We start from the raw sequence: 25,046 nt of genomic DNA, 5'->3' as shown, positions 1-25,046 counted from the left end.
CTGATTCTGGTCCAGATGTTCTATTAAGACCTGGTTTGTGGATCAGTCAATTTACTGGAGCTGTTTCCTTCGTCTGAGGAGTCATTTCTCCAATGAAGTCATGACAGACACTGATAAAATCATCAGCATGATTTTGTGGTCTTGTGTCATTCTTTAAATTAATACTGTATATTGCTTATTCTGAACGTTCATTGATGCTTCATCCAAGCAAAACCTGGCAGAAATTCAGGTTGCTTAAAAGTAGCTAGATGCCATGGTATGAAAGTCCCTGTTCAGATTGCAGCCAAGCAATCTTGTCATCTTTTAAACTGTTTCTCTGCCTCTGTCTTAGAGCTTAGCTTTCTCTAAAGCTAAGTGTGTTGCCTTCGCTTTGATATCTTCTTGCTTTCCACACTTACCTTGCTTTTAAATTTCTTTCCCTAAAATTGTTTTGGCATTTCTTCTACCCCCTGGAATTTTTCTTTCTTCAATAACAATAGTGCCTATTTAACTACTGTTGAACTGATACTTAGAGAATGAGGTTTTTATTCATTTTATTTTATTTTTATTTTTATTGTACCTTTCCAATTGAGTTGGTGATCAATACTGTGAGATAACCTTCCAAAAGAGATTGATTAAAATATGCAAGATTCTGGATATGATACCTTTCTTTGAGTAAATATGACAAGCTGGTTATGTTGCATAGGATACGTTTTCCTATTCGTACTATATATTTCTCTCTCTCTCTTTCCCCCCCCCCCCCTCTTTTTAGAGAAAATCAGACAAAGATATGCAGAACTTCCTGGAGAACTGCACATTATTGAAATTGAAAAAGATAAGAATGGACTTGGACTCAGCCTTGCAGGCAACAAGGATAGGTCCCACATGAGCATTTTTGTTGTGGGGATTAGTCCAGATGGCCCTGCAGGAAAAGATGGAAGAATGCATATTGGAGATGAACTTTTAGAGGTAATTTTTGATTATATAAGGCTAATCAAATGGTTTTACTGATCATGGTGAAAAACAGTTGTTTAAGAGAACTGTCAATAAAAAATAATGGTGGGAATTGCTATATGATAGGGAAGTTATAAACAGCTCACCTTTGTCCAAAAAAATAGATCAATTGTTATGTCTCAACCTAGACTTCAGAGTAATTAAAGTGTTCTCGATGCTTTCAGGCAAGCATGTTATTATCTGAATATGTTGCCCACTTTGTGGACTTGGAGACATCTACTTGGAAGTATTCTCTGTCCCATAAAACAATGTAATTTATATGTGTGGAGTGTAGCAATTCCATTTGGTAAATATCTTTTATTTGGGATATTTGTTCTATATACATTTTTCCTTCTATTGGGCCAGTATCAAAAGCTGCAGGTGCATTCTGTCCTCTGTTATTTTAGAGTGATCCATATTATAACTTATTATTTATTAAATTTATAGGTCTCTCATCTCACTATCAAGCAACTCTGGGTGGTTTACAGTAACAATATAGATAACTGAAAAGTTAGAAATATTAAAATATTAAGTATTAAATTAAAACTTTAACACTAACAACAAATTAGATAAAAAGAACAGTCTGTAAATAGGATGGAAGTAGGATCTTATCTAATCTACTAGGCACCTCCAGAATTGGAAGCCACCATCGTGCCCCAAGCCAGTTGACAGAGTCAGGTTTTCAGGCCCTTTCAGAAGGCAAAGAGAATGAGGACAAACTTTACCTCAGGGAGCACAATGCTCCAGAGGACAGGAACCACAGAAGAAAGGGCTCTTTCCCTGGACCCTGCCAGCTGCAATTCCTCAGTTTATGGGACCCTCAAAATTCCTCTTCTGCTGGAATGAGGGAGCAGGAGAATCCTATTGGAGTGAGATGGTTCTTCAGGTACCCTGGATCCATGTCATAAAGGTATTTAAAGGTAATAGGAAACACCTACTTCTGGGTGGTCTTCTAAAAACAGTAAATAGTTAGCTAAGTTAATGTTTGCACAGCTAGCTCACGATGTAGACATTGCAGGCTCAGGAAGAAAATGTTGCCCCAAGATTTATTTTAAATTCAGACTCAGTGATCAGAGGCAGAAACACCTAGCCCAAGAGACCTGTCGTTTTAATGGAGCTTCAAAAGGCGTGTTTACAATAAGAATTGTAGGAAAGTGTACTCTAACTAATCCAAAAAATACATGGATAAGAACATACAAAACTGCCCTATATCTTACCAGATAATTCATCGACATAGTCTGCATTCTCAGTAGGCCTCCATTCTTTTACAGCTTTGCTATTTATCTTTCTACCAAACATATTTCTGTGTGTGTCTACTGAGCTCTGACCCTTCCATACATTTCAGCAACCTGTTCATTTTTGTACAGATAGGCAAGCTATTATTTTCTCTCATTTTCAATTGCTCATCTGCTATGTGGGGACAATGCTAGTCTGGCAAGCATTAATAAGATAAAAAGGAAGGTTCTTTGAAAGCACTGGATGAAAAAAGAGGCAGATTTTTTTTAAAGAGCACTCTTTCTCCCAAAAGAAAAATAATTCAGACTCAGACAAACACTCAACGTTTACAGAAATTTTACACTTTAAAATAACTGGCTCTCAGTATAATTTCAACTATGTGACCTGTGGAGCAATCATATAGAACTATCTTATTCACATGTATTGTAATCTCCCTGTGGAGCCTCTGCATATGTTGATCATGTCGCCTAAAATTAATGAGAGCTGATGGATAATGGGAGCTGAAGTAGATCTAATGCATCTTGACAACTATCAGACAGCAGCAAAAAGATATTAAAAATTGGATTTCTGCTGGGCAGATCTGGTAGGCCTATGCTGAAATGCAAAAGATCTGAAGGTTAACAGATTAGACAAGGCTGACATAGATAGGAATATCAAGACACATTGCATTTTTTTACAAATATATCTTTATTAAATTTCCAAAATGAATAAAATACAAAATGGGGGGGGGAGCAACAGGAAAAAAAATTAAAGGGGTAACAGGAAAAGAAAAGAAATATTTAAAAAGATATAGAAAAAGAGTAAGTTCCAACTTTCTTCAGTGCAGGTAACAGATATATAATAACTTTGCCTCTTACTCTAAGTTTAAACAAAAATTAAAGGCATAACATGTAGAACATGCATAACAAACTAAAGCAATAACATTACAGGATATTTCTATCATAAAAACAGATCTAGTCATCAAATCTGCAAACCAGAGTTTCTATCCTTTGGGAACAAGAAATCCAAAAGTAGTTTCCAAATGAAAACAAAACTAGCAAATTTTTGCTTTTCGTCAAAGTGACCAATTTTGCCATATTACTCAGCTCCATTAATTTCACAATCTAGGATTTTGCGTAACTTTCCACCTTTGAACATATAAAAGTCTTGCTGCTGTTATCATCTATATAGTAAGAGCAAAGTCCTATGTTTCCTTTCAATCAATGTGTCTAAAAGAAAAACCTCTGGTTTTAATAGTGCATCAATTTTCAGTATCTTTTGAATCAATTCAGTATCTTCTGAATCAAAAAACGTATTTGGTCCCGATATTTTTAGCACTTTCACAAGTCCACAAGGCGGTAAAAGGTACATTCATTACAGTGGTTAGAATGCAGCATTGCAGGCTAATTCTGCTGACTGCCGACTGCCAGATGTTCAAGTCTCACTGACTCAAGGTTGACTCAGCCTTCCATCCTTCCGAAGTCATAAAATGAGGACCCAGATTATGGGAGGGCAATATGTTGACTCTGTAAGCCACGTAGAGAGGGCTGTAAAGTATCTAAGTCTAAGTGCTAGTGCTATTTCCATATACTCTGACAATTTATCAAGTGTTAAATACCAATGATACATCATTTTATAAACATTTTCTTTCAAATTGTAATTCAGTATAAACTTCTGTCCTTTTCTCCACGTTTTCCCCTTGATCAAGCATATTATATCCAAAGTTTTTTGCCCATTTAATAATACAATCTTTATTCGTCCTCCTGATTCGTTTTCCTTAGTGTTTTAATATTTTTAATATTTTAATATTAACACTAAGATATTCATCTTAGGTTCAGGTAGTCTCGACTTATGACCACAATTGAGCCCAAAATTTCTGTTGCTAACTGAGATGGTTATTAAGAGACTTTAGCTCCACTTTACGACTTTTCTTGCCACAGTTGTTAACATGGTTGTTAAATGAATCCGGCTTCCCCATTGACTTTGCTTGTCAGAAGGTCACAAAAGGTGATCATATGACTCTGGGACACTGCAACCGTCATAAATATGAGTCAGTTACCAAGCGTCTGAACTTTGATCATGGGGATGCTGCAATGGTCATATGTCTGAAAAATGGTCATAAGTCATTTTTTTCAGTGCCGTTGTAACTTTGAACAGTCACTGTTCAACCAAACTGTTGAAAGTCAAGGACTACCTATACATAGATCCCTTTCAAAATCTGTTTTTTCATCTACAAAAACAAAGTTGTTTTTATCCTATTTAAAATGATTTGACTCCATCGGTTCTATTTAATTTTCTAATTTCATACTTTTCATTAACATCTGTTGGTTGTTACTCTTAAAACCTACTAGCATACCAAATTTCCTTAATTTTCCCATTAATATTCCACCTCCTTTTAGAGCTGGGGTGTCAGACTCATGTCGTCACGGCGGTGTCACATGACATATCAGGACATATTTCCCCTTTGCTAAACCGGTCGTGGGCATGGCCAATGTGTGACATATCCAGCTCCTGGGCCAGGATCTTGACAGCCCTGCTTTAGAGGATCTTCCAAAACTAACAAGATAACAAGGTTATCTTCAAATAGCCTTAACTGGTTGTTAAATTATTTTAACAACCAGTTAACAAACAGTTCGCCCAGGGTCAGGTTGGACATTGTGGGAAGCATGGCCCATCCCTGTCCTCCACACATGTAGGACAAGTCTCCCGCGATGGCCAACCTGATCCTGGGCAAACCGGTTGTTAAATTACAAAAAAACCCCAAAAACCTGGCTCTCAAAGTGAATCCTGGGCACTGCGCTGCAATGGAGAAATGGGAAATGGAGCAGCCAGCATGAGGAAAGGAGGAGGAGCAGGGGAAAAAGGAAAACGGCCTCCTCCTTCCCTCGCGTTGGCCGCTCTATTTCTACATTGCAGGGTCATGCCACAGAGCTTGCCCTGCCCATCAGTGCCTGGACCTGGCACCTGGGGAGTCTGTTCTGCAGGGGGCTCCATTTGATTTACAGGAGAGACTTGATTAAGAGGGGGCAACAATGGAAAGGTCAGTGAGTGCTAAGGGCTGCCTTTCTCAAATTAGAGATTTGGTGGGAAAATGCAGCGAGATGGGAGTTCTGTGGAGCTTGGGCTCTTCTGCCCAGGCAGGGCTTTCTGCTTTGCAGCAGGGATGAGTCCATCAATGTTTGGCTGGCAGTAAAGAAGGGGAGCCCCTTTCCTGGGTCGGGGAGCCCCTATGGCTTTCCCATGAGCTTTTGCCACAAGTGGCTACTGGCAGCTGTGGAGTGGCCAGGCCCACCAGACCCTTCTCGCCCCATCTCAGCACTCGGCAAAGGGAAGCACCTTGGAAGAGGAAGGCACTCTTTCTGGCTTGGGCATAATTACCTCCTTCAAGATGGGCAGCCATTGCTTTTTATGCCTCTCTCAGGAAGACACCTCCTCAGTCCATGACAAATGCCACCAAGTGGGGTATTCGCAAAACACAAATTTTATTGCCATTCTGTCGCTTGCTCTGTCCCTGAATGCGGTCATGGGAGGGGCACCGCAGAAAGAGGCAGAGCAGGCGGGTGCATCAAACCAGAGGCCTTTAGGAGAAGCACACTGTTCAGGGGCAGAAAAGAGACACAGGAGGGCACTGCTCTCGCATTTCTTCTTCTTTCACTTCGTTGGGGCTGGAGGTGCTCGCTGCCTTGAGTCACCCTCCTGCTTTATCCAGTGACAGAGATGGCAATTTAGGAGATGGCCATGGTTTAATTACTACATTTAGCATGTGATGGAATCCTCTTTCTTTGGCCATCTTTCTTGGGGGAAGCGAGGGCATCTGGGAAGTGGTGGAAGGAGGAGAGAGAGAGAGGCCCGCAGGGTTGTTGGCACATTTCCTCAGCGGTGTCTCAAATCCATGGAGGATAGCAGGGCCGCTCCTGGCCTGCATGGTGGACTATGGCACCAGGTGAGCCCAGAAAGAGAGAGAGAAAGAGAAAGAGACGGGGGGGGGAGAGATACAAATAGTTGACTGGGCATGTGGCTGACAGTCGGCTTCCAGTGCCGGAGAGGGCAGGGAAGGGAAGTGGCCAGGCTGCCACTGCCTTTCATTAGGTTGTGTGGAGCGATACAGGGCTCCTCTTGCTATCTCTTCTGCCCCCCTCATCGGGCATGGCAGGGCTTCATGCCCCTCACTTTGGCCGGTTCGCCAAACTCAAGAAAAACTTAGCTACTGGTTCAAGCGAATCAGTTGAGTCCCACCACTTGTGCAAACCAGCTGAATCCTACCACAGCCTTAACTTAGACATTTCTCGGGAAAACTTGATTTTGCAGCTCAGTTCCTTTTTAATAAATGTCTTAAACTTCCTTTTCAGAACCAAAACAATATTAAAATGACCTCATTTGTGCTGTAAATAAGCATGGATAAACAACATATACTGTAGAATATTGAGAAAAGCTTTCATTTACATCGATCTAGACAAAATGGATGACACACAAATCTAATAAATAAATAAACGAATTTGCAAGAGGCAGGATAAAATATCGTGGGACCACCAACATATCTAACCTACTTTCTTCAAAGAAATTCCCTGACATATAAACTCCTGCTTATATTTCTGCATTAGCAGAATTTTAACTTGTGGGTTACAACAATAGGTAGTCATACTGATTCATTGCAAACTATTATTATTATTTCAAAGAAAAAGTATTAAAATAAGAGAACAATAACAATAATAGTAATGTAATAATTAATTATCTTATTTAATGCTTCTCCTCCAAGTTATTTGTCTATACTCTTCTGTTTTTGACTACTGTAATTAAGTAATTAAATCAACCTGTTTTAAAAACCAGTTAATGATACGTAATTCATTTACAAAGCATTTATAAGATTAATTTTAGAAGGCAGAATATTAATTATTGCTTAAATTTTCTCCACGGGATGAAAGTAATATTAATGAAATGTAAACATTCTTGAAAAACATAAGACCAAAAATAATCAGAAATCAAGAGTTAACCTTGAGTGCCAAGTTTAAGCTAAGTAGTTTTAGAAAAGGAAAGCAAACAGTTTAGTAGGAAATAATTTTTCAGACTAATAGAACTCCCTTCAGGAAACAGCCATAACATCCTCTTCCTTAAATTTCACCTATTAGTTTTCATTATCTTACATGCCACATCCCCCTTCAGCGAAATATTTATGATGCCATCTGCTCTAAAATTGTTGCTTACAATTGGAACTGTCTAGGTTAAATAATGTTTTTAATTTTTGTTCATAATTTGGCCACTCTGTTTCATTCATTGATCTTATTTCCTGTTGAACTTTGCTGTTTCTTTTTCCTATTTACCTGCGTTTCACTTGCCTCTAAATCAGTAGATTTTGTATTAGAGTAAACAATAGTTCATTCTTCCATGAAGAATGTCAAAGTGCTTGAGCTTTTATTTTCTCAGAAGAAACCACATCATGCTCTGTGTGTGGGGGTGTTCATGTTTTAGGGACATATATTCACAGTTTATACAATTAGCAATAAAGTAGCTCTGCATCCTGCCAATAAAGATCAAACTTTCTGACTTTTCATTAAAGCATCACAGGTAGTCCTCGACAAACAACAGTTCATTTAGTGACGTTCAAAGTTACAACTGCACTGAGAAAAGGGACTTATGACCATTTTTCACGCTTAATGACCATTGCAGCATCCCCATGGTCATCTGAACAAAATTCAGACACTTGGCAACTGGCTCACATTTAGGATTGTTGCAGTCTTCTAGGAATCATGTGCTCCCCTTTTGCAACCTTCTGACAAGCAAAGTCAATGGGGAAACCAGATTCAATTAACAACCGTATTACTAATTTAACAAACGCAGCGATTCACTTAACAAATGTGGCAAGAAAAGTAATAAAATAGGGCAAAACTCACTTAATAAATTTTTCACTTAGCAACATAAATTTTGGGCTCAACTCTGGTCATAAGTTGAGGACTACCTGTATTTGATTAAATCTACACCTGAGAGTTTGCAGCTGCTTAATGTGCCAATCTGTGACATCAGGTTTGGCTGTTGAAAATGAACAGCATGTTTGGCTTATACCAGGGGTGTCAAATTTGCGGCCCATGGGATGGATGTGTCATGTGTTGGCCACGCCCACCTCTGTTTAGTGAAGGGGGGGAAGTCACAATACATCATGTGACCACAATGTGACGCCGCGAGTTTGACACCCCTGGCTTATACCTTTGGCATAGGTACATGAGAAAATTTCAGTGAAAGGATTTTTGCTTACATTTAAAAAGGCACAACTCAGACCTTAGAAAGAAGTCTTTAAAAGAATCACCTTTACAAAAATGTGTGCAATGTATCGAGCAATTAATTTTATGTAATTCCCCACTTTCATCACTAATTTATTTTAAAATTACAGCCCAATTCTGTTTTTAATACATTTTCCCAGCGCTTCTAGCTATAAAAAATAACCGCAATATTTGATTTTCGGGCTCTTTCTGACTTTGGTCTATAGAAAATGATATTTTCCAACTTATATTTTTTTAATTTTGCTACAACAAATAGCCTTAATTTCTTTAAATTTCCATTCCTAGATTTGTTACTTCCCATGTATAAAGCCATCTTTGTAGCAACTAACATCCCAATACATTTATTTATCTTGACAGTGTCATAAAATGCATAATATGCACATACACATACACATCTTGCATGGGAATAGGGCCATTAAATCAATCATTTTGTGCGTGCTCTCTCTTTCTCTCTCTCTCAGAAATTTAATTGTACAAGAAATAGAATTTTTTAAAGCAGCTAGCATACCTGAGAGTGTTTGCAAAGACACAGCTAAAAGTTAAAACTTGCTTTGCATGGAATTCTGCCATTCTCAAATTTCTAAGCAGATGCCTTGAAAAAGATTAGCCTTAATTGTTTTTTTGCCTTTTGTGTATTTGTACTCATTGTCTTAATAAAACTGCTGGTGTGCTTGCATCTCTTCTGTAATGCTAATCTGTGGCTTTAGAAAGGAAAATGGTAAACTAAGGTAAAGCTCCAATATGGCTTGACTTAATATAATAGGTTCCTGGATTGTAGATTTAAATCTCCTTTATTCTGCAGCATTTCTAATACATTCAATATTATTATTTGAAGTTGCATATGCCCCAAATTATGTTGATGCAATCAATCTTACTCCCCAAATTATAGCAATGACATAATTATTTCCTGTTGATTATCAGCATTATTCACATGATTGGCTAATGCAATGCTTTAAAAACCAAAAAACCCAGAAACATCCTGTTTTTCAAGGAAGAAATTACAGTCTCTTTATCCACCTTTCCCTTTTGCTTTTCTTTATTTTTGGCTGTAACTCAAAATAAGATTTAGAGAAAGGGAGGGAGATCTATCCAATGTAATAAAATTACAAAGTAATACTGGACCTTTTGTTTCTTTTTAATTAGTAACTGTGCTAAATGTTCTTTACAAAACAGATAAATAACCAGATTTTATATGGGAGAAGTCACCAGAATGCTTCTGCAATAATTAAGACGGCACCATCAAAGGTCAAACTGGTATTTATACGGTAAGAATGATAATCATTAACAGTTGAGCTTGATGAGGTCAAGAATTAATGGCCTGAACTGGGAAGTGAGAAATAAAAGATTCGGTATTGTCATAAAGCTGAGAGCTACTAACATGTTTAGTCAAGGGCAAAATATTTAAATGTTTTGTAACTATTTTGTACCAAAAGTGAAGGCTAAGCTAAGTGATATTAGCTATGCAGAGAAAAAAGTGAGAAATTAATTTGAGGCAGTAACTTCATTAGGCTAATTGAGGACTGCACAGTCAAGCTTTTGAATTTGAAGAATTCTTTATCATGCAGCTGTACTTTAGAAAAGAAGAAAAAGTGGAGGAAGAATAACTGTGGTTAATAATGTGTTTAGGCCAATTGTAGTAAAGGAATATAACATGTCAATACATCCCAAAGGTGCTTTTTCAGGAGGCAACTGGACTTTTGTGTTTTTCTTTGAAGACATTTCGTTCTCATCTAAGAAACTTTTTCAGTTCTGAGTGGATGGGAATGGAAGGAATTATATTCCTTGCAGACAGCTGGTCAATTGCATTCTTTTAGTGCAGAGGTGTCAAACTGGCAGTTTGTGGACCGAATACGTCATGCGCAGGCTACCCCCACCCCAGCTCCGCGAAGGGAAAAAAGTTGTGAAATGTCATGTGACATCAATATGATGCCGCGAGTTTGACACCCATGTTTTAGCGAGTCATTGAGGCCAGCTGGAGGTTTATCAGGATCATCAGGGTCACCTGAGTAGTGCAAATGGGTGTGGAGCCTTCTTGGAACTGTTGAAAGCACTGTGTTCTGGACTGGAGATAGATGATGTTGTATCCCTTCCCTTCTGTTGAGAGACGGCTGTTTAATTTTGACATATATGACCCCTCTTTCAAACCATTTTGTCCAAAATGGACTTCGCTGTCTTCAAAATAGAATTCTCAAAAAAAGCTTCTTTGATGGAGAAATAAGTAAACAGCTGGATTTACCCTCTCTATTTTTGAAACTATTAAGAAAGTGTTAAGTTCTTCATGGGTATGCGCACGCACACCAGTTTCTAGATAATTTAAGGTGATACTGTTGATCTCTGAAGCCATTCAAGGCTTAGCTGTGTATCTGCAGAAGCACCTTCTCCAGAACTTTCACCTTCACCAGGATTGTCTTGGTCCATTAGATCTTGTAGGCAGCAGGTGCTGGTGGTCCCATACTTCTGTGAAGTGAAGGAGCCTATGATGCTGAGAATAACAGAATAGCAGAGTTGGAAGAGACCTTGAAGATCTTCTAGTCCAACCCCCTGCTCAAGCAGGAGACCCTATCTCATTTTTGACATATGGTTGTCCAGTCCCTTCTTAAAAGCCTCCGATGTTGGAGGTATGGTGCCAGCACGTTCTGGAATAACCTCCTCATGGAGCTCAAACTAGCCATATATCTGGTGGATTGATGTTAAAATCCAATTTATTTTGAGGGGATTTTCTTGATTTAATCGATTGTGTCATATTATAATTTTATTTACTTATTTAAGCAAACAATCTTCTATTTTTATTGTCATTTACATTATTCTACCATATGTGTTTTAACTGTTACATGTTGTAACAACTCTGAGTGGCTTGCAGTTGAAGAAAAACACAAAAAACCCTGAGGAAAAGTACATTTATTTATTTATTTATTTTGTATTGTGTATGTGGCTTTTAGCCAGAATTAGATACTCTTTTTTAGGAAAAGATCAAAACAGCCATTCTTCTCTTACCTGATACTTTCAGATGTGTTGGACCTACCAACCAGTTGTTGAAGGCAGTCTATACATGTTTCGTTTTTTTATAAAGGAGAATATTAGTAGCTCAGGATTGAAATAAGGGGTTGCTCTCTGAGCTTATTTGTTTTCTTGCAGACATTTCATTAGCCAAATTAGATAACATCATCAGTGCTAGTTTTATTTCTTGTTTGGAAGAAAAATAATGGAAGAGGGCTGTTTCTGAGTCTCTTTCCAATACTCAGATTTTAATACTGAACAAAGAATAATGTTGCTGAGTTAATGTTTACACCATATGTTTGTTTTGAAATATATCTTAATATATAGTTAAATCTTAAACTCTACTATGGCTAAACTCATGACTTCAAAGGAAAAGCAGTACTATTAAAATAAATCCTCTCCGCTTTTTATTCCAAGACTGGATGATTAATGATCTTGCTTCCAGCCTCCTTTTCCTTTTACACAGTTATTGAAAATTAAATGTCATGTACAAAAGTTTACTCCCTGCTGCTTAATTGGGAAATGGGTTGGGAGAAAGCATGGCAAAAAAGATATACAGAATTGAATGTGTTCATTGTGACTGGGCATGATGCAAGATATTAAACGACCAAAAGAAATTTGGTCCTGTTGTAACTCTAAATATGTTTGGTCTTCTTATGTATTTAAATTAGAATATAATCACAAAAGAATTTATCTACTAGAGGTACAATGTATAGATTGAGCTAATCATTCTAATGTCTGTAAAATTTACAATATGTGAGAAGTTTTCAATCTCCCTATCACACATGGGCAAATCCGCCTCTATTGCGTCATCAGGGAATCGTCCGGCTGCCCTGTTCAGGGTAACCCGCTCCCTGCTCCATCTGGGAGCGCGGGAGGATCCCTTGGGAGGCAGGGCGGAGGATTTCGGACAATACCTGCATGACAAAATCGCTCAGATCCAGGGGGACTTGGACTCTGACTGGGTAGATCAGGGCAGGGTGACGAAGAATAGTCTTGAGAATGTTATCTGGGAGGAGTTTGATGCTGTGACTCCTGATGATGTGGACAGGATTTTGGGGAGAATTAGTGCGGCCACATGTTTACTGGACCCGTGTCCCTCCTGGTTGGTACTGGCCTCCCGGGAGGTTACACGAGGCTGGCTCCAGGGTCACTTCCCTGCGGCCTTGAAAGAGGCGGTGGTGAGGCCTCTCCTCAAGAAGCCATCCCTGGATCCGGCAATATTGGCCAACTACTGTCCTGTCTCCAACCTTCGCTTTCTGGCGAAGGTTGTTGAGAGTGTGGTCGCGCGACAGTTTCCGCAATTCCTGGAGGAAACATCCTATCTGGATCCGTTCCAGTCTGGTTTCAGGCCTGGGCACAGCACGGAAACGGCATTGGTCGCGTTGGTTGATGATCTCTGGAGGGCTCGGGACAGGGGTTGCTCCTCTGTTCTGGTCCTGTTAGACCTCTCAGCGGCTTTTGATACCATCGACCATGGTATCATGCTGCACCGGTTGGAAGAGTTGGGGATGGGGGGCACCGTGTTACGGTGGTTCTCCTCCTTTCTCTCCAACTGGTCGCAGTTCGTGTTGGCAGGGGGGCAGAGGTCGACCTCGAGGCCTCTTATATGTGGAGTGCCTCAGGGGTCGGTCCTCTCGCCCCTCCTGTTCAACATTTATGTGAAGCCGCTGGGCGAGATCATCCGTGGCTTTGGGGTGAGATACCATCAGTACGCTGATGACACTCAGCTGTACATCTCCACCCCAGGCCACCCCAACGATGCCCTTGAAGTGATGTCCCAGTGCCTGGAGGCTGTACGGATCTGGATGGGGAGGAACAGGCTCAAGCTCAACCCTTCCAAGACTGAGTGGCTGTGGTTCCCGGCATCCCGATATAGTCAGTTGACTCCATCACTGACTATTGGGGGCGAGTTTTTGGCCCCCACCGAGAGGGCTCGCAATCTGGGAGTCCTCCTGGATACGCAGCTGTCCTTGGAGGAACATCTGACGGCTGTAACCAGGGGGACCTTTTATCAGGTTTGCCTGATCCGCCAGTTGCGGCCCTTTCTTGATCGGGATTCCCTGTGCACAGTCACTCATGCCCTCGTAACCTCTCGCCTTGATTACTGCAACGCTCTCTACATGGGGCTCCCCTTGAAGAGCACCCGGAGGCTCCAACTGGTCCAGAACGCAGCAGCGCGGGTAGTGACGGGAGCAGCGTGGCGCTCCCATGTAACACCGCTCCTGTGTGAACTGCACTGGCTCCCGGTGGTCTTCCGGGTGCGCTTCAAGGTGTTGGTTATCACCTTTAAAGCGCTCCATGGCATAGGGCCTAGCTATCTTCGAGACCGCCTACTGCCACTGACGACCTCCCACCGACCCGTGTGCTCCCACAGAGAGGGCCTCTTCGGGGTGCCATCAGCCAAACAATGAAGGCTGGTGACCCCCAGGGGGAGGGCCTTCTCTGTGGGGGCACCCACCCTCTGGAATCAGTTGCCCCCTGAGATAAGGAGAATCCATGACCTCAGTGCCTTCCGCCGTGCCCTTAAAACTTTCTTTTTCCAACAAGCCGGGCTGGCCTAATTCTTTTTAAGGGTTTTTTAATTGTTTTGTTCTGTTTATTGTTTTAATTAATGGGGCCAAATCTATATATATATATTTAACTGTATTTTAATATTTGTATTTGATATTTTTATTTGGCTGTTCACCTCCCTGAGTCCTCAGGGAGAAGGGCGGTATACAAATTCAAAATAAAATAAAATAAAATAAAATAAATACGCTCAGCCGCAGGGATTTTGCTATATCTGCCTTGAAGAAATGCAGAGGACAATCTAGGCCACATTCTGCCCATTTCCTCAAAGGAGAAAAGTTCACAAGCCAAAAGGAGTCCCATGTAGGATGTCAAGATGGAAACCTAATTACTATCATTCTATTCATGAGAATTCCATCTCATCACTAAAGTTGTTGTTTGGCAAATTTAGGAATTGGAAGGAGATAGTGGAAACTAGGGGCAATGACAAGAGCATGTTCATTTGTTAGCAATGAGATTTGATATTGTCTTTGCAATAAAGAGATCTGAGCATGCTCAAAATAACTTTAGGAACTTGATGTCTGCCCAAACAAAATATTTGAATTAAAAATGAGATCAAAGGGCTCCTAGGTCTTTTCCTCTTTAAATTTTAACATTTTAACTTTACAGGAAATCAGAGATAATTCATGAATAACTTCTCTTTTCCCTCATAATTCAGTCATTAATTTTATATTGCTTAATAGTTGCAGGATGGGGAAACAAAAGGCAAATGCTTTATTTATTTATTTTATACAAAAGATAGATTATTTTACTGTTTAAAATATATCTGTAATGGAACAGTTTTGTTTGAAGCAGAGCTAAAATACCAGCAAGCACAACCAATTAGATAATGAGAAGCAGCCTTTTTTTTTTAGCTAAATTTTTGTTTTCTTTCTATGATGAATTTGGCTTTATGTGATTAAAAAATATTGCCTGTTTTAAATCATGCACAATGCAGTTTTAGTGGAGATAGGAAATGGCAGATGCCAAGAATACATAAAACATTCGTCACCCCAGACATAGAGCTGCTGCTCAAAATGGCAACCCAATAGAGAATTGTTCGTCTTGCCATGAAGAAATGTCGTGGTTTTTATTCTCAATGCATATCACTGACTTCCAAGTGAAAAGTATTTTTGTCTGATTTTTCCAGCAGATAGAACGTTTCTGCATATATGAAAGCTGTATGCCTTTCTCCCTCCCTCCCTGCCTTTCTTCCTCTCTTTGAATCAGACCCAGAAGCAAATAGGCAACGAATGGCCTTAGTATTCTAGGAGTGCACATAACTGTCCATGCTGCTCTGTTCTGTATCAGTTGAAGCTTCCAGATATTTTTCAAGGGCATCTCTATGTAGAGTGCAGTTGTAGTAGTCCAATCTGGCATGAGAGATTCTTAGCAGGGCAACAGGCAGACTGACACATAAGACAAAACTGTGCAAATTCCCTCCTAGTCATTATTGCCAGCTGCTCATTAAGCAGGAGTCATGAATCAAAGAGAATGACTGGGTTGCATCCTGGGTCTGTCTAATATTTCCTTAATTTCCTTCTCAGAACCTCATGTCCAAATTTAGTTTATAGCCATTAAATGGGATTCTGACCGGGCCAATCATATGACTCTAGTGAATATGCATAGTTTTTCTAATGACATTCCTTGATTCCATTCATTTACTTTGTTCATTATATTTATCTTTTTTTTTTTACTTCTCTCAATCTTGCTTTTTTCTACTCCATTTTCCACTTTTCATCCTCCATTTGCATCAGATGCTCGAAATATTTGAATTTCTAGCTGTTGATCATTTTCTCAAAGGAACAGTTAACCCACCCACTTTGTTTTTGTCCAAAATCAATCAATTAGTTCTTCTTAAGGTCTAGGATAAACCTCTATCCTCTAAATCTGGCTGAAAGTCTCCCATTTGATTCAATTTCTTCCAATTCTGCCATGTTTACCTTGGCCGTATTATAAACAGATTTCGAGATTAATGGTTTCCTGTCTTATTTCCTTTTTTTTTTATTCTGAAGCATTCTACAACATTTTTCCAAATTCATCTCTTTTAGTAGTTTCTCGTTCAAGATATTTCTGAATGAAATCTTGAATGCACATCCATAATCTTAATATATTTCAGTTTCTGGCATGATCTATGTGATCAAAGGCCTTGCTGCATCAATAAAGCAAAGGTTAATTTCCTCCTTAAACACTCTTGCCCTCTCCTTTTATCCAACTAAAGCTAGCCATCTGATCTCATGGCCTCCTGCCCATTCATTTATCTTTTCTCTCATCAACCATGGATGTTTTCTTCTGTGCAAGATCTTATTCAAAACATTGTATGCATGAGAAGTATTTCAATGATTCAGTTAGATTCTTTCCGTGCAACTGCCTTCTTTAGCATAGCTATATACAAGGATCTTTTCCAATCTCTAGCCCGGGTGGTAGTCCTGGCCACATTTATCATGTTAGAATTGTTGACACTTTAGTTAATACCTCTGCAGCTTTAAGCAGCTCAGTCATTTTTGTTTTTTGGCTGCTATGCTATTTTATGTTGTTTCTGCTGTTTTCAGTTTTGGTTCTTTATTTATACAATATTTCCCTTTTGTTTTCTGAGCCACCAAGACTCATGCAAATGAGATGGGTGGCCATATAAATGTATTAAATACATTTAATACATTTAAATCTATTAAATTTAAACATAGTAAAATTTCATCTCAACCTGCTCCTTTTCTTTGTGACAGCTATTCTGTTGGCCATTGTGTCATTGTGTTTTCTAGCAGAAACAAGTTCCTGAATACTGAATACTGTATTCTCTAAAAACTTCTTTTAAAAAGTTCTATAAGAATGCTTTTGCCTGTCTGCAATTCATTTTGCAAAAGTTTCATCTCCCATTTTTAAAAGTCTTTCCTTAATTTAATTTGCCTCTATTAAATCTCTTCCATTATTATTCTTGAGTGCTCCGGTATTTGTAAATTCTTCTTTAAATACCATCATCTTCTTTTCCTTCCTTTTCTCTAAAAGCCTTGGTTAGGGTACTGCAGGTTACTTCTGCTGCCTGTTGGCTCCCTGCAATTTGGCAGTTCAAATCCCACCAGGCTCAAGGTTGACTCAGCCTTCCATCCTTCTGAGGTGGGTAAAATGAGGACCCAAATTGTAGTGGGCAGTATGCTGACTCTGTAAAACGGCTTACAGATGGCTGTAAAGCACTGTAAAGTGGTATATAAGTCTAAGTGCTATTGCTACAGAATAAAATTTCAGAGTCAACTTTTTACTTTACCAACTTAACAAATACTAGCCATTTCTATAATAAAAAACCAGCAAAATCCAATGTCAAGAGTTCATTTTTTTTCTATCTCAAGCTCCAAGAAGAAACAAAGCTAGATATCTTATTTTCTCTGAACAAAACAGTCAATTTTTGCCATTTCCTCTAGCTCCATCACTTTTCCCATCCATTTTTCTGTGGTGGGGACTGGAATATCTTTCTATTTCTGGACATATAAAATTCTCATCACAGAATTCCAAATCTTTTTCCCAACTCCTTAACTAATAATCCATAGAGGAAGACTTTTTGAAATAGGATTATTCTGCACATCCACATCAGCCTTTGGGAAATATTCCTTGTTTTGTTATAAGGGTCTTGTGTTAATTGTCTGCAACTGAACATATGGAAATGAGCTATGTTTCTCCAAATAATGGTACCTATACATCCAGCATCCTAATTACCTTGCTGTGAAGCAGCATGAAGGGACAGCAATACATTCTTAATTTTGCTTTTTAAATGCTTTTGTCATTGTTGTTTTGGACGCAAGTATTAAACACAGATGATTTAGCAATCTCAATTTGGTTGGTATTTTGAAATGAAGGACCTAAAACCCTTTTGTGAATCACAGAGGAAAGGAAGTTGTAAATATGATAAACAACTATAACTCACCAGAGAAAGGGCAGCGAGGGAGATTAAATGTGAGTTGTCCTTTTAGTTTGACTAATCAATTATTTTTTCTCCTCACCGTTAGCAATGAGGATGCATTTAACCAGATGGCTGTAGCTCCTTTTCCATTACCCTCTTGCACTCAGCCTTCCAATGAGGTAAGATGCTTTCCAATGTGTTATAAATGAGAACAATTAATCATAATTAGCTTTATATAATCCCAAACATGTATATAATTAAATCTTCCACTCTCCCTAACTGAGCATTAGAAATATCCTTTGGCTACAGGGAGAACAGTTACTGAGTAGTGTAATCAATGAACAAACATTTTCACAATGTAAGTTAAGAGCCATTAATGGCAGAGATGAATTGGTCAGAAAACTTGCATTTGTGATATTATATTGATCAAGAAAATCAAAAGTATTTCATTTGATAGTAGCAATACCTTAAAACTGATATTTAGGCAAAGTTTCTTTTGGAGTTAAAATGTACTTTCGCTCAGTCCTAGGAAGGAGGCAGAGAAACAGCCAGTAATACCCAGAGTCTTCTCTTAGTAACCATAATAAATGTTAATAATGATAAATAATAATAGCATGCAGTGTAAGTATTCAAAAGTAGTATGACTAAGTTATGTACATTCATAAAAATAATTTCATTGTCAAATATGTCCAACTTAATTTCTGTAGATTTTTATGAAGTTAGCCCATATTGTATAATTAGAATTGGATATCATTTAAATTCAGGTAGTCTTTTGGTTATGACTGCAACTGGAACCAGAAAATCTGTCACTAAGTCATATGGTTGTAAAGCACAAATCATGTAATCATATCATTTAGTGATGGCAGTCCCAATTGCCATTGTAACTCCAGAACTGTATAGGTCATTCAGGAAGAAGCAGGAGTCTTAGGTAAGCAGACATGCAGATGAGAGCTGTGGGCAGATAGTTGCCATGGATGGCAGGAGAGGACTGTGGGCAGACACTATAGAGTAGGGTAGATGAAAAAGGAGCAGTAGGAGAAGCAACTTGTGACTTCTGTCAGCTTCCATGTTGACTTGGCTTGTGGGAAGCCAGCAGAAAACGTCACATGAGCATGTGACAACAGCTTGTTGTGATTTTGTAATCATAAGCTTGGCACTGAGCACCCAGATTGTAATCACATGACTGCAGGTTGCAATCATAACGGCCATAACTCCAAGGACCAGTCATAAGTTCCACTTGTTTAGCATCATCAAACTTTGAGTGGTCAATGGCTATCTCAACAACTACCTGTATGAAACAAAGTCAGAGAAATTATTGCTGCTGCCTTATCCAGAATGAGCTGAAGCTTGGTCTTCCTAAAGCCAGTTTCTACACCAAACACAATTCTCTGACATCATGCATTACAGAAGACTATAGTTTTCTATTGGATAAGATGTTCTTTTGCTATTTAACCAGAAATCACAGTTTGAAGAAGCAAAGATACAGTATGTGCAAAACTGCAGCTTTTCTGTTGGCAGCTGGAGAAAGCTACTGGCTGGCTCTGACAGTGCATTCTTTCGTGCCAGCAGGCAGAGAGGATGGGTGGGGGGGAGCACAGCAGCAGTGCAAACAGTGAGAAAAAAAGCATCTGTGTGATGTGGTTGTGGGAGGAAGATGACAAAAGACAGAGTGGTGGCAGCAAAATGGATGAAGGTGACTGAACAGCACTTTCCACATTCTGCCTGGAACTACCTCTGAGCACATTATCTAAGGTCTCCTCATACCTGGAATCATACATAGAAGGATAAAACACTCAGACACAAACTGAGCAATGTGATATATGCAGTAAAGTGCAGTGAAACATGTACAGATCTGTACATTGGAGAAATAACCACTTCACAAAAACATGACGCAACATAGGAAAACAAATTGATCAGAAAAGATTCATCAGTCCATCTGCATTTGAAAGACAAAGATCACTCTTTTGAAGATAGCAAAGTCCACATTCTAGACAGAGAGGACCACTAGTTTGAAAGAGCAATCAAAGAGGCTATCTACATAAAGATTGGGAATGATACGACAACACCTATCTGCTGTTTACTACTCAGAGAAAGCAGATAAACATCCAAGTGACCTTTGAATGAGTGCTAATGATCAGATGACTGAAGTCCAGTTGTCTTTTGAAAAAGCATATTTGGGACAATAATGACCTAGATGACTGAGAATCACATACATAGAATCCTGTTTAGGAAAAAGTAATTTTGTCCGTCAAAATTACTTTTCAGTGTAAATTACTGCTCAGTGCGCTGACGTAGATTAAAGGATCCAGGTAGTCTATTTGAGTTTGTCAGACCTCAGAGCAATTGGCTCTCCCATCTAACTGGTCTCCTGTTAGGAATTTTTTTAAAGTTGTGTCAGAATCTGCTTTCCTGTAATTTTAATTCATTATTGTGTACCCCAGTGCTCTAGAATGATGGAAGCAGATTTTGAAAAATGTTATAATTTCTCTGTTCAGTCATCTGAACATACCTTCATAGGACTTAATTTCTATTGTCATAATCATTTGTGTTACCCTTCTTTGAAATGGTTATTCCTCTAAATTTTTAAGAATGCCCTGGAGGCTCCAAAATTGGACAAAGTACTATAAGAATGGTTTTACCAAGTCAAAGTACAATGACTTTTTAAAAAATTTAGAAGCTGTACTTCTATTTCCTGGATTCTCCTTTCTCCTCTTTGTGAAGACAAGGATAACTTTTTTTCAGTTGTCTAGCATTTCACCAATTCACTAGGCTTTCTCTAAGGTAATATTCAACCAGATTACCAGGTACTTCAGTAGCCCTAGAGTACAATTTGTCAGGTGCTGAAAATTTAAAGTCAATTTGGGAGACTGAATTTTCCTTCACAAAGCCAGATAAGTGGTCTTGGGCCATTCACTTTCTCTCCACTCTAGGGAAGAGGCAATAGTAAACCATTTCTGAAATCTTGCCAACAAAACTTCAACACTGACTTGAAGGCACACATGCACAAATGCACACACACAAACATACTCTAATAGGGAAAGTACAAAGAGCAGGGTGAAAAAGCAGGACTAAACTTTGAGGCTGATGGAAACTAAATCTCTCTCAACACTATATATACAGTTTGTCAGTAGCCTTCTTTGAAAAATGAACAGAATTGCCACCTACATCTCTAGGATCTTCAACTTCCTCCTGAGATTTCCATAGTCCTTGGTGATAAGGGATTGAAGCTCTTTTTGCATTATTATTCATCTCTACAAGTATGACCAGGAATAGATTATAATCAGTGAGCATGATATGATTTGAAAATTCTTTTAATTTATCACTGAACCTTGCTCCTAGGGTTTGAATGTACAATCTCTTTGCACTATTTAAAACAGGATGTCTTCCTGGATTTGTGTAGCACCTAAAAATGTGAATAACACAAGAGACATATGCATACAAAGAGAAAGTTATCAATCAACATTATTGCAGAGAAGGGAATTATTTTCTACTGTATTTATCAAAGTATATATTGCTTATAAAAGAAATGTTTCAATAATTGAAGGAAAAATCATGATTGATTGCCTGCCAGCCTGCTTGAGTATATCTCTAAAGTATGTCTGTAGGGGTCAAATCAGACTCTGCTTTTAAAATGTGATTAACAACTACATTTAGATTTCTAAAAATATAATGCCATCAGATGTGGGAAGTGAAATTTTTATATGAGAACTAGAACCTGTATGGTGGGAAAGATTCAGTAAAATACCTTTGTTCACATTAATGCCCCTATTAAGATTGTACATGTAGTGATATTCTGTACATCAAAAGAAGAAAATGTTAAACAATAATACTGACAGTAAAGCTAGTATGGAATCAGGGTTTCACTTGGCTAACAGTAGCCATTAAAATTAATGCTTCACTTTTCCATGTCAAGTAGAAGTAGTAATGTAGTTATTATAGTTATACTGTTATATTCGTTAGACTAGCTTCTAATCATGCTATCCTTAAAGTCCACAAAAATAAGTACAATATTTGTAGTATCTTTTCCAAATGGGCAAACAAATTTGAGTGTCAAGCATGGTAAAGTTCTTCCAACACTTCAATCACTTTAATTGATGGATGGATGGATTGATATATTCAAATGCACAAGTTACATTCAAACAAACAAAGGTAAAATGGGTTAGACTCATATTTTAGTTCAAGGCAAATCAGTGGTAGTTTAATCAAATTTTACATTTTATATTTATCTTAGAGAATGTTATAAGTAAAGTTTGATAAATTCTTAAGTCACAGGACAATGGCAATCAGTGGTTATTTCTGGACTGAAAACCAAATACCAGCTTGTTGATTTAACAGAAGCAGCAGCATGGCAATTGTTGATGTTCATAAAAGTAATTGAACACAGTGTATCACAAACTAATATTTTACAATTTATGTATCCATATTGATTAGGATATCAGCAGCAAAGCTGAAAAAGAGGTGATTGAAGACCAGCAAGTTAAGGCAGATCAGCCTCCAGAAAATGTGAGTATTTTAATTTTATTGTTTTAAACAAAAAAGAAGTGGTTTTATTTATTAGTCATTGTTTCAGTTTTATTTTATATATTGACAATTAAAGGACACACATAAAATAGCCCAAAACATGAACATTTCTTACAGCTTTTCGTCAGGAGTTTATCTTTACGTATTTTCTTCATACATTCATGTAAAGATATATGAAACTAGTCTTCCAAAAGTAGACAGATAATTTATTCCTAGAACTGTTCACTGTCCATTCCTGATTCATCTAAATATTATCTGCCCAATGGTTTAAACTTTTTGTTTAGAATTTTATATGAAGTTAAAAATTCAAATACTTATTTTATTTTTCTTTTTGCCTCTCCCAGCTTCGAAACCAGTTAAAGCAAACAAAGTTTTCCACAGTGAACCCCATCCCCATCAATTTACATGAGATTTCTTTGGCCCCCGACTCATCTTATCCTCCAGAGCCAGAATTCAGCAATCAAAGTATGAACCTGTTATTTTCATCTGAAGAAGTACTTTGCGTTAATCCTCAGAATTTAGGGTGGTAATATTGCTTTTTAATTTTTTAAAAAAACTAACTTTAATTAAAAAAAACTAACTAAGGTAAATGTCTTAAGACATTTAAGTTGTTTAACGTATCGCCTAAATTACCACAACAGTAACTATGGCGTGTCAAATTTTTCAACTTTCAATTTCCAAGCATTAGAGGTGCTCAAAAGTTATGACCTGCCTTGGGGATTGTAAAGAAACTTTGGTTACTTTAATATAATTTAGATTTGCTTGGTAAGTAACTACATAAATATCATACTTTTTAACATTTGTTTGTTTCATTTAGCATGTCCTTTTTATTTTCATAGAAATGAAAGCTTTTTTTTTTTAATGAAGTTTCTTTAACGTCGTCTTCTTCTGCAGTGGCTCTTATCTTCTGTGCATTTAATTAAAATATTTGTCACCTTGACATAAGGTGTGTGTTTTAATGCTTTTCAATTCTATCCAAAAGCATTAAACATATACTACATATAAACATATACAAGAGCATTAAGAATGAAAAAAATCAGTTTTTCATTAGAATAGAATAGAATAGAATAGAATAGAATAGAATAGAATAGAATAGAATAGAATAGAATAGAATAGAATAGAATAGAATAGAATAGAATTCTTATTGGCCAAGTGTAATTGAACACAGAAGGAATTTGTTTTGGTCCATATGCTCTCAGTGTACATAAAAGAAAAGATACATTCGTCAAGAATCATAAGTTACAACACTTAATGATAGTCATTGAGTACAAATAAGCAATCAAATCATATTAGGAAACAGTCAATATAACAATCTATGACTTATGTAAATAATTTCATATGGAGAGGGGAGAAAAATCCCTGTTAGCAACAAAACATAAAATTTCAACTGGATTTTAAATAACAAATTCTTATGCTGCATTTAGTGGCATAGTGATAGCAGAACTTATTGTCTATCTAGACTGAAAATAAACCAAGAAAATGTATTGCAAGGGAGCAATCTCTGCTCAGCTGAAACTATTTTCCTTCATTTCAATGGATTCTTTTTTTGGAAATAACCATTTCAAAGCAATATTATATATATAAATTGTCCCTGTTATACTTCAACTTTTCTTTCTTTCTTTCTTTCTTTCTTTCTTTCTTTCTTTCTTTCTTTCTTTCTTTCTTTCTTTCTTTCTTCTTTCCTTTCCTTTCCTTTCCTTTCCTTTCTATTATCTGTAAATAAATCTGAATTTTTCCAAGAGCCATGTTTCTTTAATCAGATCCATTACGACATCTAACATATTCCTCTGCGATGTGTTTACATAACACTTACAACTGTATGGACTAATCATTTTTATTTTTGATGTAGACAACTTTCCACCTCCTCCAGTAGATCCAGCAATGTGCCCAATCGTTCCTGGCCAAGAAATGACTATTGAAATATCCAAAGGACGATCAGGTCTGGGACTCAGTATCGTAGGAGGAAAGGATACACCACTTGTAAGTTGTTTGTTCTGAATGGAGAGAGAGTGAGTGTGTATAATTGACAGTTTTTACAAATGATAAATCCTTTTAGTTCTGGGATAATATAATAAAGAAAATAGAAATGTGATCTGAGGACATTAAAGTAGAGAAATTATAATGGGCAACGGAAGGATAATTTTTCATTATTCAAACTAGATCTGTGCTGAAGAAGCAAGTTCAGAGAGCACCAAGGACCCCTCAAATCAACCCACAACTACAAATATTCTCCTTTATTAGAAGGACTTCTTCTTCTCCAACCTCAGAAAGTACGGAATGGAGACTAGATAATGAGAGGGGCATTGTTAAATGCAATGCAAATAGAATTTTTAAAAAGATATACTAAACAGAACTTATTATATTTACTCATTCTGCAGCAACTGCCTAGAACAGTTTTGATTAACTGTTGCTGCAATTAGTCAAAAATTAGCCTTCCTGGAATAGAGAGATTGTAGAGTTAAAATGTGATTTTTTTTTGCTAAGAGTATAGATAAGTGTCAGCTCTTCAAGTTTATCCAGATCAAGAAACAGACTCCACAAGACAACTAAAAGTCAGCTTTATTTATATTGACAGTATTTTGGAAATCTGTGTGTTTTTCCCCTCTTATACTATACTGAGTCAGGGAGGA

The 25,046-nt window shown here is 37.8% G+C and overlaps 1 protein-coding gene across 1 annotated transcript in view; it reads left to right on the top strand.

The window, feature by feature from the left end:
• PATJ (PATJ crumbs cell polarity complex component) overlaps positions 1–25,046 on the top strand; it is a 149,227-nt gene that overhangs the window by 93,977 nt on the left and 30,204 nt on the right. The window contains exons 27-32 of the mRNA XM_070941288.1: positions 752–948; positions 9,633–9,724; positions 18,002–18,074; positions 22,327–22,398; positions 22,761–22,881; positions 24,266–24,396. Coding sequence (XP_070797389.1) covers positions 752–948; positions 9,633–9,724; positions 18,002–18,074; positions 22,327–22,398; positions 22,761–22,881; positions 24,266–24,396 — 686 coding nt within the window. The remainder of the gene's footprint in view (positions 1–751; positions 949–9,632; positions 9,725–18,001; positions 18,075–22,326; positions 22,399–22,760; positions 22,882–24,265; positions 24,397–25,046) is intronic.

This window comes from Pituophis catenifer, unplaced genomic scaffold (assembly GCF_029215685.1).
Source record: "Pituophis catenifer annectens isolate HBS135680 unplaced genomic scaffold, rPitCat1.0.hap2 SCAF_3, whole genome shotgun sequence".
Lineage (NCBI taxonomy): Eukaryota > Metazoa > Chordata > Lepidosauria > Squamata > Colubridae > Pituophis > Pituophis catenifer.
The sequence above is the reverse complement of the archived record's forward strand: the minus strand, read 5'-3'. Positions and strand labels throughout refer to the sequence as shown.